This window comes from Hordeum vulgare, chromosome 3H (genome assembly GCF_904849725.1).
Source record: "Hordeum vulgare subsp. vulgare chromosome 3H, MorexV3_pseudomolecules_assembly, whole genome shotgun sequence".
Lineage (NCBI taxonomy): Eukaryota > Viridiplantae > Streptophyta > Magnoliopsida > Poales > Poaceae > Hordeum > Hordeum vulgare.
This window is the reverse complement of record NC_058520.1, coordinates 401,330,497-401,345,187: the sequence shown is the minus strand read 5'-3', so window position 1 is coordinate 401,345,187 and position 14,691 is coordinate 401,330,497. Positions and strand designations below refer to the sequence as shown.

Sequence of the window (14,691 nt, the reverse complement as noted above, 5' to 3'; positions counted from 1 at the left end):
CATCCTTTAAGCTTGGAGGGAAACCAACGCAATTAGTGAGGAGTCAAGATCTTCTTAGGAAAACATTCTAGCCTATTGCCATTCAACAAATACTCGCGACCCCTATCTCGCATCATGATATGTCAGATTTCGTCGCGTGGAGTTTTACACAAAATGGTATGTTTTCGGTACGGTCTTCTTATTCTATGGAATGGGAACATCAACATGGAACAAAATTAAGGCACACAAATGGTATGGGATGTACCACGGTTAATCCTATTTGGCATAGATCATGGAAACTTGCGTGCCCAGCAAAGGTTAATTTTTTTTGGCGTACGCTACATGGCACCCTTTCGTGTCGGGTTGCATTAGAAAATAGGCATGTGAAACTCTCGCCCAATTTCCCTGCTTGCTCGGATGGACCATAAGATATAAAACATTTGCTATTTCTATGCAACGGAGCAAAGGAAGTGTGGAGAAGACTAGGGATGGATGATATTATTGATAGAGCTTGTCAAGTAGATCGCGTGGGTGAAGCGATTTTGGAGTATTTACTTTCAATGCAAGTCCATGATTTGTATATTTTAAGCATCCAAAATGTACGTGAAATGATTGGCATTTCAGTCTGATACCTATGGTGGGAAAGGCGTAAATTAGTTCACAACGAGGCTACATAGAGTGCATATCAGATTTCAATGGGTATCCGGGTTCTCACGACCAGTTTTGTTACCGCTTGTTCGCAAAAGGTCTCCATGAAAAAAGGGGATGGTCTTGTCTTTCGCGAGGGTTTGTTAAACTTAACATTGATGCTTCTTTTGACCATGATTTACTTAGGGGTGCGATGGGAGCAGTCCTAAGAGATGACAAAGGTAGATTTATTGTTGGGGGAAATGATAAGATTGACTGGTGCACGGATGTTCTGATGGCTAAAGCCCAGGCCATAAGATTCGGTCTGTCTGTGGCACAAATGACAGGATGCAACTGTATTATTATTAACTCAGACAATATGGAGGTGATTGATACAATGAAGGAAGGATGAAGATCGTGAGGAGCAGGGGCGGCAGTTTTTGATGATTGCTTTCATTTAGCTTGTGATTTTACTATTTCTAGATTCGAGCATTGTAGTAGAGAAGCAAATAAAGTTGCTCATGAACTTGCTAGATTGGCTAAATTTTCGTTAATTTCTAATTGGTTCGAGAAGCCAAATTCTGAAATTGTACCTTTCCTCATAAACAATCTAATGATTATTTGAAATGAATAAAGCACGAGTTTTTAAAAAAAAAACTGACCTATGCTAGCTCGGCTATGGCCCGTTGGGCAAGGAAACCAAAAGCACATTGCATCGACACACCGTGTAGTGGCTACCTATACTTGGGGTCTTGGACGGTGGTATTTCAGGGGCTAATGATCCCTTGATCTGGGAGACCTATGCATGCCGGTAAGCTCTGCGAGGGGCTAATGATCCCTTGATCTGGGAGACCTATGCATGCCGGTAAGCTCTGTCCCTCGCAGAGGACTTGGATGTGCATAACATTTGTGTTGTCGCGACACGTCTAGAAGTGGTGAATGACATAATCAGGGGACAGGAGGCCCTAATGTAGCGATTGTATATGAGATCAAACACCGTTGTGATAGCTTTCTTTCTAGTTCTTTTACTCTTGAGTCTAGTATTTTTAATTTGGAGGCTAATAATCTCATCAAGTTTGTGCGTAATTGAAGTGTGGATAGACATGCGTGGTTGGGTATCCCCATGACACAAACATTGTATCTATGACACTTGTTTTGAATGAATAAAGTAGACGAGATTCTCAAAAAAATACACATGGAGTTTGATGAATAAAGAAGTTTTGTTTACTCCTAAAAATAATTATACACAGAACCTTACATGAAGGACGGGCGCCAAATACACACGCTCATAATCTCGCAATTTTATTTTTGTTATTTTTGTTAGGTATGGTCGTCTGTTGTGGCTTCTGAATTCACCGGATACTTATATTGCACCCTTTTCTCTTGGGTAATAAAAGAGAGCTAGATTTTCCCTCAAAAATGTTCTGTACACAGAATCTGTATGGAAATTAAGCTCCCCTACATTCTGGACCGACGCTTTGTTACCATATTCCACACATGCATGATATCAGATGATCAGCCAATTCTTTACACAACTACGAAAATAATGACTATTATTTCACGAATCAGCAACCGTGGAGAGGTTTCCTCAGCTGGGAGGGCAAGTCTTGGCCAGAGGAAGAGGGGACGAATGTGGCCCGTGTAGCACACCGTCAGCGATCACCTTGTACACTGCCTCCGTCGGGTGTGTCCCATCCCACGAGCCATACATGGATGGGTCGTCGCATACACTGCACCCAGGTCTACCACACGGCACTGTCTGGTTGCCGCAACACGATAGCAGAGCGTTTGTGATTCCTGCAGTCACAACATATATATGAGAATGGATATTTGGAGCCCGAATGAACCATATTTTAAATATTTTTAAAAGTACATTTAATTTTTAAAAATCCAAAAAGAATTCTACATCTTCATATGGGTCTATATTCCAAAAAGAATTCTACATCATCATATGGGTCTATATTACACGTGTATAAAGTTTGGGGATGAAATAATTGAGCATGTAAGCTATATACCAAATGATAAAATAGCAATTTCTGAATAGTGAATAATACAAGCACTGTTCATCTTTCCAAATCATGATTTTATCATCTTTGTGTAGCTCACATGTTTATTTATTTCAACATCAAAATTTACACATGTGTAATATACATCCATTGAACATTTTAATTCCTTTTCAGATTTTTTTGGAAATTTGAAATACTATTTTGGAACTATTCAAAATATAGGGCTCACTGCAGCTTGTCCTCCAAAATCGCATCGGTAGCACGAGGAAAGGGGTTGCTTACTTCATCATGTTGTTTCATGACAGTTTTGCAACGAGGGTAATGTGAACTTGTGTAGGAATATCTCCACTTTGCCATGTTGTCATTTTTTGTAAGAGAAACTTCCAAATGGTGCCAGACGAGCAGGACACCAATGTTGGTGCTATCCACCGAGAGGAAGAAAAATCATTGAACTTAGGTTTTAGATTTTCCGACACAATGATCGATGAGATCAAAGCCAACTTAGGTTTATGCAAAGAACAACACAAGGCTCAAACAAAGATATTAACCTCCTAACTCACGGAGTCGAATTCGATATATCTCGGGTAGAGGGGCGTCCTGGTGGTCCTGGCATGATGGAACATGACACAGAGAGACACGATGTTTACCCATGCCCAATCCCTCCCGAAGAGGTAAATCCCTATGTCCTTCTTTGTTTGTATTGATTGTGGATGGGGTACATAGTATAACTTAATCTACCTCGAGATCATGTATGAATAAGTTGGCCTCTACGATCTACACCCCACGGTTTATATTGAGATCGGGGGTACCTATGGTTACACATAGGTCGGTTTCATCCAAAGATAACCATGTTAAAGATTGGATTTGTGCCTTGGAGTATGTGTCAAGTCTTCAAAAGATTTTATCTTAATTCATTCATGGGCCTAAGACCCACTAGTTGGACATATGGGGGTCCTCAACCCTCCCCACGTGCGGGAGCCGACGTGTTTGGCATCCCCTTATTCAGAACACCATCACTGACATCGGTGATCTTGGCTATGAAAAAATCAATCCCGGTGAGGGGTGCGAAATTCGTAGCTCAACAAAGTGAGTCTGAACTAAATAAGAGCCACGTCAAAATTGACCTAGCCTCACATGTACTTACTACCCCAAAGAAATTGACGAAGGAAGGAATCATGTATGTCCTCCGCTAGCGTTCATTGGAAAAGATCGACATACTTGGCAAGGAACTCTTCAACGATCGGGGAATCATCTTAAATAAGTCCTAGGTGGAGGAGTAGAATTATTTAGCTTTCATGTCAGAGTCCAGCCCTCCGTCAACGCCTTAGCAATGTGAAAACACCAATAATGGGTGAAATCTGGGGGTAGTTCCGTCCCATGTCGACGCGGGACACGCGAAGGCGACAACATCTAAGCAAACTATATAATGGTTTGGATAAAACTCACGAAGTAGGAGCAAGGCGGGCCAGGTAGGGAATGAGGCGTATAATAGGTGGGACATGCAGCCGGTAGCTCAATAGATGTGCTTTTGTCCGGAAACCTACATGGGAGCATATAATGCTTGCAAAATTAGTCATGTAGATTTCCAACATCAAGTGATGTGGTGAAGCGTTAGAGACACTAGATTTAAGGATGGCTCCCCAGTTCTCATAGGCGGTTTACTACTGGCCACATATAACTCATGGATAGTTGGAACCCCACCAGATGGCTCAGGATCAAAGATAGGACCAAGGGGAGGGGGTCAGGTGTCCATTGCTGATAGAGCACGGGGTTGGAACCCCACGAGCTAATGGGCACCAACAGCTAAGGGATCGATAGAGCTCCACCAAATGGTTAAGGATCTAAGAAAGGACATGTGTGTCCAATGCTGCAAGAGCATGTAGTTTGAGAAGGATCAAGCCAGTCTCTCTAGGGATTCCTAGCACGAGGACAACACTTCATTGGATCTCGGAGTATGGGAGATCAAACACATTGACTAGGTCATCTCCGCACGACTTTGAATCAAATTGAAATTTGGAAGGGGCTCTCGATCTACGAAGGAGCACCGTGGGTCGGGAAGAAGGATCACTCTTGTGGAGGGAACTTGCTTTATCCAAAGGTGACAAAACTGGCATATGTTGGTGAATTGGTGTCCTATACACGTCGGCAAAGGAAGAAGTGGGACTCGTGGATTCCTTGCCATCCACAACGAGTAGGATGCGCACAAGCATGGTGATGCCGACCAACTATGGTCCACCGCATCATTTTTCGGAGTGAAATAAGAAACTATGGGCCGTCCATCACACATAAGAGCATGAAGGGAACTATGAGCTCGACGACTCGGCATCAATATAAGGCTCATGGGGAGGAGGCTGAACAAGCAGGAAGGCCCAATGTTTTTCATCTTTACTAAATCCTAGTTTGTTCTAGTTTGTGAAGTTTGAAGCCACTTTATTCAACGACGTTCATAATGAATCAAAAGTGTCGCTTCATGAAGAATTACTATATATTCGGTGGAAGGCGACAGTCCTCTAAAGCCGCAACATGGACTAAAACAGTGGAAGACAACGGTCCGAGCGACAAATTCTCGGTCTTGGCTGGCTCCACATTGATGGAGACAAAAGCTTCTCATGAAATTTTATAATAGTTCTAGTGATTTAAAAAAAACATATTTAAGAGCAACTCCAACGGTCCGACCCAAACGGATGGGGCTTTTGTCCGCTTTTTGTCCATTTAGGTCGGGCGGCCGCTCGGTGTCCGTCCTGTTTAAGATTTGTGTTGGCACTGGACCCAACGCTCGCGGCCCATTTCATGTGTGCGCACACATTTGAAAAGTCCTGCGGCCGTAGATCAAGACAGCAAGCATGCCTTCATCCAAAGTTTATGTCGGCACCATGTTAGTGGTCGGCATACAATGCCGGCACCATGCCAACACCACACAGTTCATGCGGACGCACTTGCTAGCGCCCGACACACATGCCAGCACACAAAAGGGGTGGGAGTTCGACCTAAAGCCAACGCGGTCGTGGTCATGCCAGCACACTTGCCGGCATACAAAAAAGGATGGAGCTCGCCGTCATGGATCAATCGTCGTCGAACTTGAGCATGTCGGCCTGCATCTTCTCGAAACACGGCATCTTCCTTGACGACACGGTGTTGAGATCCACCTTCACACCCCCATCATCATGCTAGCGAGAGCCACTTCTTTCGCCTTGTCCTTAGCATTGGCGGCCTTGATCTCTAGCATCTTGGCTTGCTTCTCCGCCTCCTTCTCAAGCATTCTCACTTGCTACTCCACCTCCATCTCAAGGCTCCTCCTATGAATCTTCATGAAGGCGTTCGTTTGCTCATCTTTGTCTCGTCGACAATTCTCTCCCTTGAATCCTTTTTTTCATCATACCATGTCTTCCATGTCGATGCCGCTCACGGGGCATGCCTTGATGCTCTCATAAGTGACATAAATTTTGTTACACTCCTGTTGGATCACCTTCCATCACTTCGGAATGAACACCCACCCGCGCGTGCTTTGCATTTGGTACAGCGGAAACTTCTTGCGTTCGTGAAACTCACGATGGACACGAATCCAAAAGTTTGATGCCTTTTATTTGGCGCCGACCTTGTGTCTTGCCCAATGTCCCTTCAACACTCACAAAGGAGCTTGTCGTCAGCCGTCATGTATGCCTTCGCCCGTCTGCTCTTGTGCTTCACCTTCACCCCGACGGCTTGGTTGGCGAGCTCGTCCTCAAACAAAGGCTCCCCGTAGATGTCCACCTCAGCCTCTTCCTCGAGGTCGTAGTCATCTGGGAACACGTGGTCGAGAAGGAAGCCGTCCAGGTCCAGGCCGACCTGATTTTGCATGAAGGCGGACTGCATGCCAGCTTGATCATAAGTCGACGCGTGAACGGCCCGCCTCGGCCGTCCGGGCTTTGGGTCTCTTCGAAATCGTAGCCAGCCGTAGTCGCGGCAGTACCGTCAGCGACGGCCGCATCACCCTCGAAGATGATGCTCTGCATGAAGCGGTTGGCCCTCTCGTCGTCTACGGCTGCCGACATTCCATCAAACAGGTTACGGGCGCCGGAGAGCATGTCGACTAACATCTCCCACGCGTGTTTCCTCGGCCCGTCGGATGATGAGACACGACTACCGGTATGGCGTTGAGGTCGATGGCTGTGGGGGCGGGCGTGAAAGGCGCCACCACGCTCACCTCCGGCGAGCGTTCCCCGAAGAGGCGGGAGGCTTACGGGTAGATGTGGAAGCCGGGAATGGGGTGAGTCGCCGACTCCTGGCACGCTCCTCGGGTGTCAACTCCTTCTTCTTCTTGGGTGCAATGGCGGTCTTGCGCGGGGGGGGGGGGGGGGGGGTGAGGCTTGCCTTTGTGGGAGAGGGCCGTTGTGATGGCGGACGAGGCCAAGGAGGCGAGGCCGGCGGCGACATCGAGGTCGTCGTCCATGGCGAGCAACCAGGAGTGCGTGGGGGCGGGAGGATTTTGGGAAAGTGAAGGGAAATGGTGAAGGCTTTGTCACCGACTGGTGGGCCAAGGGAAATAGTTGGTGCACGGCGCGTGCGTCCATCTCGTATCCGCGCCGACGCAAATCAGGCTCAAAAATAGATCGAAAATGGATCGGCATGCGGACCAAAAGCGAACACGCGTCCGTTTGGATCCGTACGTTGATACGACTTTTCTGTCCGTCGCGATCCAAACAGACGCGCGTGGACGAAATGGATCGACGCGTCGGAATTGTTCTAACTACCCTATTTTTGCATCGAAAACACATTTAACTATGTGCAATATCTCACCCTATAACTAGCAGTTTGAACAATGGCCAACTACATACAATGATGCAGAATACAAATTATTTATCGTATATTAGATATTTGACTGTTCCAAATTTCTCAAATGTGTACATCGCTTAGCATGATCTAGTTTTCGTCGGTCCCAAATAAAAGAAGACAAAAAAGGCGGGCTGGCTCTGAGTGCAAGCGAATAAAGCACTACGAGATGTTAGGTGGACAGGTCGTCTACACCGAGTCCCTTAAACTCATCACGGACTTTTGCCAGAGCTAAGAGCATCTACACCCTGTCCCTTAAGCTCATCTCAAACATCCGAAATATCGTCCGGTCATTAACGGATCATAAAAAATTGATTTAGCCGAATTCCTTAAACGGACCTCAAACGTTTGGGTTCACCGGCATCTTTCATATCCGGACGCGCCTGGGCACGTCCGTCACGTCAGCCTGACGGCCTGCCCCATGCGGACTCGCCCAGAAACCCGACTGTATGACGGGCGCCTCGACGGTCGACACGGTATGAACGTCGGGTGGTGCCGTTCTGGCTCGCCGTCCGAGGCCAGAGCCGGCTATTTAAGTCTGACGGCGTCCCCTCGCCCTAACACATCCACACACTCCCTCCTTCGTCGTCACGCGAGCCCATCCGCCTCCTCTTCCCCGCTCTCCAGCCTCACTATGGTCCGCCAGAGGATCACCACCTACGCTCAGCTCACGCCGAAGCGCGGGATTCATATCAAGATGAAGATCCAGGCTCGACGTGCCGCCCGAATCGCTGCGGGTCTTCCTTCAAACTCGTCGGAAACGGAGAAGGAGAAGGAGGATCCAAAGGAGGACGATGACGCTCCGGGCTTAAACATGGTGGAGGCGGAGGAGTTCGTCGTCGCCCAAGTCGACGAGATGGCGGAGCAGTAAGCCATCTTGGATTTCATCCGGGATGAGGCCGAGGTGAGGCATTGAGACCAACGTCGGCTCATCCCACAGAGGCAGGCGAAGACCGACGCCCTCTTCGACGAGGTTGAGGCGGAGATAGCGGCGGGGAAGCCGCAGCGGAGCAGTCGGAGGAGGCTGCAGCGTCGGTGCCGAAGGGAACGGAGTTGTATCTGTCGTACATCTATTCGTCAGAGGGCATGTAGATCCTCGTCGGGCGACGAGTAGATAGCTCGTTCGTAGTAAGTAGGTTTAATATGCTGCATGTTTTTATGTGGATACGAGGTATCAAATCTGGGATGTTTTAATATAGTAGCAATTTTTGAATTTTTTGAGGCATGGTCGGTCATCTGTCCACGAACATTTGAGTGAGCGGATTTGTAAGTTACCACTCTACATGTTCTAAAGGCTTGATGTCCAACTAGTATTAGCAAACTGGCCAGCACACGACGTGCTTTGTTGCTGTTGCTGTTGCCTTATCTGGCCACAGCCGCATAACTACATGTGCTCGTCCCTGTGCTGCTCTGTACTCGCGCCCACAGTGCTTCCAAAGGAACAGAGGCATGCCAAACGAACAAATTATCGACGTACCCGTGATCGTGATCGGCGCAATGTCGCCATCAGGACGCAACGAGCCAAGAACGAGACGAAGCGGAGCTCGCGCGCACACGTAGGTACGTACCTAGCCTTTCGGGGCCCTGGAAGATGCTCATCATGGCGCCGTACCAGTCGGCGTAGACGATGGTGACGTCCGGGTGGCGGAGCCGGAGCGCGTCGAGCCGCGCCGTGAGGACACTGTTGTGGTACTCGGCGAACCTGTTGAACCACGCGAGGCACCCCGTGTGGGCGTCGTAGTCCCCGGCGCTGGCGCTCCTGAACCGGCGCAGGTAGAGCGGCGCGCACCCGAAGGGCAGGTTCCCGGGCACCATGAACGCCCTGGCGCCCATCCCGATCAGCTCCTCCACCGCCGCCGCGAGCTTCTCGACGACGGCCGGCACGAACGCGCGCACCCTCTCGCGCGGCATGCCGCTCGAGAAGGCGAAGTTGTAGTCGTTGCCCCCGATCTCGCCCAGCGCCACCAGCGCGTCGCCCAGCACGTTGGTGCCCACTAGGGAATGGAATGCCACGTACGTACGGGGTGTCAGCGATCAACTGCTGCACTCGTCCTACTACTCCTATATAGGAGTGGGCTATTAAGACTTACTGTTGTGCTGCGCGAGCTGCTGCATGTGGGTCCTGAACCAGATCATCTGCGTGTCGAGCGAGAAGGGGGTGATGTCCATCCCCTTGCGGGCGAAGAAGGAGCCGTTGTTGGCGGTGGCCGAGATGATAGCGAAGTTGGCGCCGTGCTCGAAGTCCGCCGGGGCCGTGCTCGTCTGGATGGCTGTCACATTTGCCAGCCCAAGCTCCTGCGCTGCAACCAATGAACGCCAACCAAGACTTTCCATCGTAAGTGGTAGAGTACAGTACATTGTGCATGATTGTATTGTACGCAGGGCATGAACCGTAGGATAGTTAACTGTTAAGGCAGGTATGCAAACCGTTGAAGAAGGTTTGTGGGTGCCCTTTCAATCGGGAACGTCTTGGTAAGCCACGGGTCCATGCATGACTGCCAGTATCGTGCAAAATTTTTTTTTTTTTTGCACATAATGCAAGTTTTGTAAATGAACTAAGTATGGACCATGCGATGGGTCAGAGGTATCAGTATCGTCGTACAGGGACTGATCTTGACACCGAATGATGGGAAGAGCAAGACTGCCTCTGTTCACGCGCTGTTTCTAAGTTTATTTTTCATGGTGGGCTAATTATATGGCAATTAGTCGACGTCAAACATGCACAGTTTAGAGGGCCATGTCCCTGTATGTATATAAGTACTAATTAAGAGCGTAACAGTATTCGTATAAGCACGTACATACAAGCTCTGTGCATGAGCAAGGTCTTAGGGCATCTCCAACGGGTACCTTAAAACGGGCATACGGTACAAGCCCTGGCATGAGCAAAAGGTGTCCGGACAACACGCCGATCACTTGGATCTACGACTATTTCCGTTACGTTGGCTTCTTTCGGCGAGGTGATCTTGTAGGACCATTATCTTGATGATTTTTCATCAGGCTTTGTTTGGTACTAGGATTTTTAAAGGGATTGACGGGGATAATACCATAAAAATTGGATGAAACCCCAACCTTCATTCAATTTCTTCAAATCCTCATTTATCCCCAATTCACTAGGTAGGGAAGTGTATTGAGTATTGAGGGAAAATACACTAGATTTTAAGGATTTATAAAAAAATATAAAAATGAAACCTGTCAAATACACTAAAACCAAACTGTGTTTTGGAATATGTAGGGATTTAAGGGTTTGACCGAAACAATCCCTATCAATTACCTAAAATACATTAGTACCGAATAAGGCCTCAAGGATCAACAATGTTAGGCTCACTCTTACGTTGCAGCGGCATGTCATCGGCTCATTCGAGAAGAAGACAAATGGTATTTTTTAGACACGAGGCATATTGCTGTGCTTTAGCGAATTGAAGATTTTAATGTATTTTTTTAAAAGAAAATCAGAGTTATTTTTACCATTGGTAAAATGATCTGGTGCTTTTTTGCCAAAAATTAATGGATACTTAAGTATTCTCTTTTGCGTTTTGTTTTGATGCATTTTCCTTTTTGAACAAAAAAACATAAAGGAAGAGACAATTTATAGACAAAAAAATACGAGAGTGTATAGGTATCCCTCAGCGGACAATTGATAGCCATCTAATCAAGATGTTTTCATTTCTTTGTATTTGCTTGAATATAGTGTTTAAGTCATATAGTTCTTAATGGTGATTTAGCAAAGTTATTTCGTTGTTGTCTGAGAAATAGGGTAGCTGAAAAAAATGTGTGCACCACTTGTGTTTCTATAGTGGGCATTATTAGTTGGAACCCTAGCTATCAATACCCCATATTCGCCACCACAAATGTTTTGGTGACCGCAAAAAGAAAACGATGTTACTTCCCCCCACACATCTTCAATCAACAATTTCGAGGAAGCCCTTTGCATGCACTGTTTCTTTGACATTCTATAGGGACTAATAGGCTTCATTCAATTATACACCGATGGTAGACGCCAACATAGATAGGGAGGTGGCTATACAGAGTAGCGGCTTCCTAGTTTGGTCTAGATCAGTTGATGGCAGCCTACGCTAACGTAGAAGCCATCGACCGGGCGAGTGTGAGTTGTTAACGGTGGATTGTAGTGATGGAGAGCATGAAAGGTAGGGTGGCTATGACACCGAACATCATACTTCTTCTTTTAATGTGTGATGCTCGTTCTAGATAAACAAGGTATACAAATCCTTTAGGAGAATCGATTCAATTTCTGCAGATTTGTGCATGCACACATGTTGTGATGCTGACAGTGACTCGTCTTCTATGATATATCTATCACTGGTTGGATCCTAACTATCAAGTTGTGTAGTGATGACATCGTTCGAGTTAACGACATTGCACCAACATTCTTTGGTTACTCAGGAGATCATGTCAACTTTAGCGGCATTAAATTCTTGAAGGTGTTAATGCCTGAGATTTTTATTTTAGTTTTGCGGGTGAAGACCCGAGATTTTGACTCTTAACTTTTATCATGAAAAGTTATTGTTCATGTCACTAGTCAAAATGTACGGCAACCTACTAACATGGAATATTTTTGTAAGCATCAAAAATTTCTATGGGGAAATAGGAAAAGTGAACTACAAATCAGATTCATTTTTCTCATAAATATAACAAAATGGCTGGACAAATTAGCTATATTACAAGAAATTAAAAACCAGGAATCCCTTGGGTGTGGGGGAATTGGGGATTTTAAAATACATATCAAAATCGCTTTGGCAAGTTCCCTGGTTTTATTAGTATTTTTTTATTTTTGACTATTTAAAAATTTCTGGACTATTTGGTAAACTTCCTGAAATATTATTTCTTATCCAACATATTCCGTTTGTATTCATACTGTTTTTGTTTTTTCATGTACTCTTCCAGTCTCTTGTAAGAAAAACAGATTTTGCTAATATGTCTTTTTCTGTTTAAGTATATACTATCTCATTAAAATTATCTAGTTGACATGCATAATAGTACGTAGGAGTACTAAATATGATACTTCCACCATCTACAACCTTATAAAACAATAAATTATGCAGTGAAAGAAAACACGCTGACTTGTTGGACAGTAAGATCATTTACAACAAGCAATTAATCCTAAATATCCAGTTTGTTTATGTTTTTCATCCTTGTATACATATATCTTGCTCTCTCTTTATAAGCATTTTCTACATCTCTTTCCCGGAGTTGGCACCACCGTGTTCGAGGCGACGGAAAAGACGGAATTCCGTGGAAGATACACGTTGCAGAAGCGGAACACGCACTAGTGCCAATCTATCAAGGCGCCAACACGTCCACACGCACAATTACACGCAGCTGAGAAGCTCCTAAGCAAAACGCTGAAAGAAGTTCAGAAAATGCAGACGCAAGCAGTTTTGCTCACCGATGAAGTCGATGACGAGGCGGCCGTCGCTGGCCCGGCCGGTCGGACGGCCAAAGAACGTCGTCCCGTACGGCGGCGCTCCGTACGGGCTCGGGTTCTTCGCCGTCAGGCGGACGTAGTTGCCGGTGTCGGTGAGGGAGTCGCCGAAGCTGAAGATGCGCGAGTAGCAGCTGAGCGCCGAGCTGCCGCTCCCAAGGCCCAGGACCAGGAGAGCATGCGACACGGCGAGCGCCAGCGAGAAATGGCCTCCCAGGAGCCACATAGAATGGGACAGGTATTCACCGGCCGCGGCGCTCGCTCAGCGAGTGAGCCGGCAGCGTGGCCGAAGAAGCAGAGTGGGAAATGAGAAGAGCACGAGCTAGCTTAGCTTGGCCAAGTGGGTAGGGCAGCCGGTGTTTCTTGTTGAGCGTTTGCGGAGAGCTCGGGAAGCCATTATGAAGGCATATATGCCTGAAAGCGTCCTCGTATGCGCCTTCTAGCGTACGTTATACGAGGGTCGGCCCCATGTAATTTCTCTACCTTCTACTCGTACAACGGAATGATAGGCATCGTGTGATATATGCGCGTGCAGGGGATGGATGAATGCCAGGTTGCCGTCCAAGGATTGCAAGGACGACCCAAGGACACAATCAACAAGGATGTAGACAACACTGTCGTGGATGGATACCGGCATAAATACATACAGGCTGCCTGTGAAACGCCAAACTAACCGAGCAATTAACACTGTCTTCTCATAGAAAAACGCCAAACTAACCGAGCAATTAACACGGTCTTCTCATAGAAAAGAATCGTGCATTGCCAATCAGATCTGTTTTTCACCTCCCCCATGTCGACCAGCATGCATGCCCAATGGTGGTGAGCAAAGAGTAGGCACAACACATCTCACCATCTCATTTTCATGGGTGAATCGAGGAGGACATGGAGCAGCCAAATAGCGTGATGAGGATCGGTTTGTCCATGGGCGATTGATTGTCTGTGGACTCTACCTCTTTGCTCGGTCTTTCTATCTTGTTCGTTTCCTGGCAGAGGTTCACGAAATGGTGGCCCGGGTAGCCCCAGGTCCAGGAATGTGTGGGTCTTAACGAAATTGGCAGGCGTTCACTTGTCATTTTGTTCCCTTCCGTGATTTGAACGCCATGTGCGCAGTCGATTTCAGCAAAAGGTAGATTGGCTGCGTTTGAGTAAAAAAAAGCAGCAGTTCGCGGACCATGGATGAACTTGGCTCTCGATTCGACGTTGATTCACAGTAGTACCTAATAAACTGCAGTGGGTAACTGAGAACAAGGTGTGTATGAATGAATATATTGTTGAGTATATTAGCAATTTTTTAATTAGTTTAATCCAGAAATAAATCTTGAGCATAGCAAAGACAGTAAAAAGTATTTTTGGGTGGATTTTATTCACTCGAAATGAAACATCAAGAAGATACATAACACAATGAGGACACATCCGACATCTGCATGGTTAGAATGCACACAACCAAAATCGACTCTCACACACGAAAGCAAGCCAACAACTAGCAAAGTCATATAAGACCAAACCTATGTGATGCGAGAAAAAAAAGAAAAAGAAAAGTGATTAGATGTGCGATCTGCAAACTAAAGTAATGGTCATATCCGTACCAGCCATCTCATGACATCACATGGACTATGATGTTCTTCAACAACAACGCCTTCAGTAAGGGATTGACACTCAAACGCCGTCGTCATCGGATCCAACTAGAAGGCCAAAATATAGGTTTTCACCCGGAAAGTCAGTCCAAAGATATGCGAGCAATGCCTTCAACAAGATATCGATGTAAGAAAAACATCATAATTGCAAGGTATAACCACTCACGCATGACCTAGGCTTTCGTCCCGGAGCTCG

At 46.5% G+C, this 14,691-nt stretch overlaps 1 protein-coding gene across 1 annotated transcript; it reads right to left on the bottom strand.

Annotated features, from left to right (window-relative positions):
* Window positions 1-1,946: 1,946 nt before the first annotated feature.
* Window positions 1,947-13,433, bottom strand: LOC123443988 (GDSL esterase/lipase At1g28600-like). Its single transcript, XM_045120574.1, has 4 exons — window positions 12,826-13,433; window positions 9,512-9,721; window positions 8,990-9,415; window positions 1,947-2,403 (listed from the first exon to the last, which is right to left on the bottom strand). Exons 1-4 carry the CDS (start codon window positions 13,085-13,087, stop codon window positions 2,195-2,197), a joined length of 1,107 nt encoding a protein of 368 aa, XP_044976509.1. The 5' UTR covers window positions 13,088-13,433; the 3' UTR covers window positions 1,947-2,194.
* Between the last annotated feature and the right edge of the window lie 1,258 nt (window positions 13,434-14,691).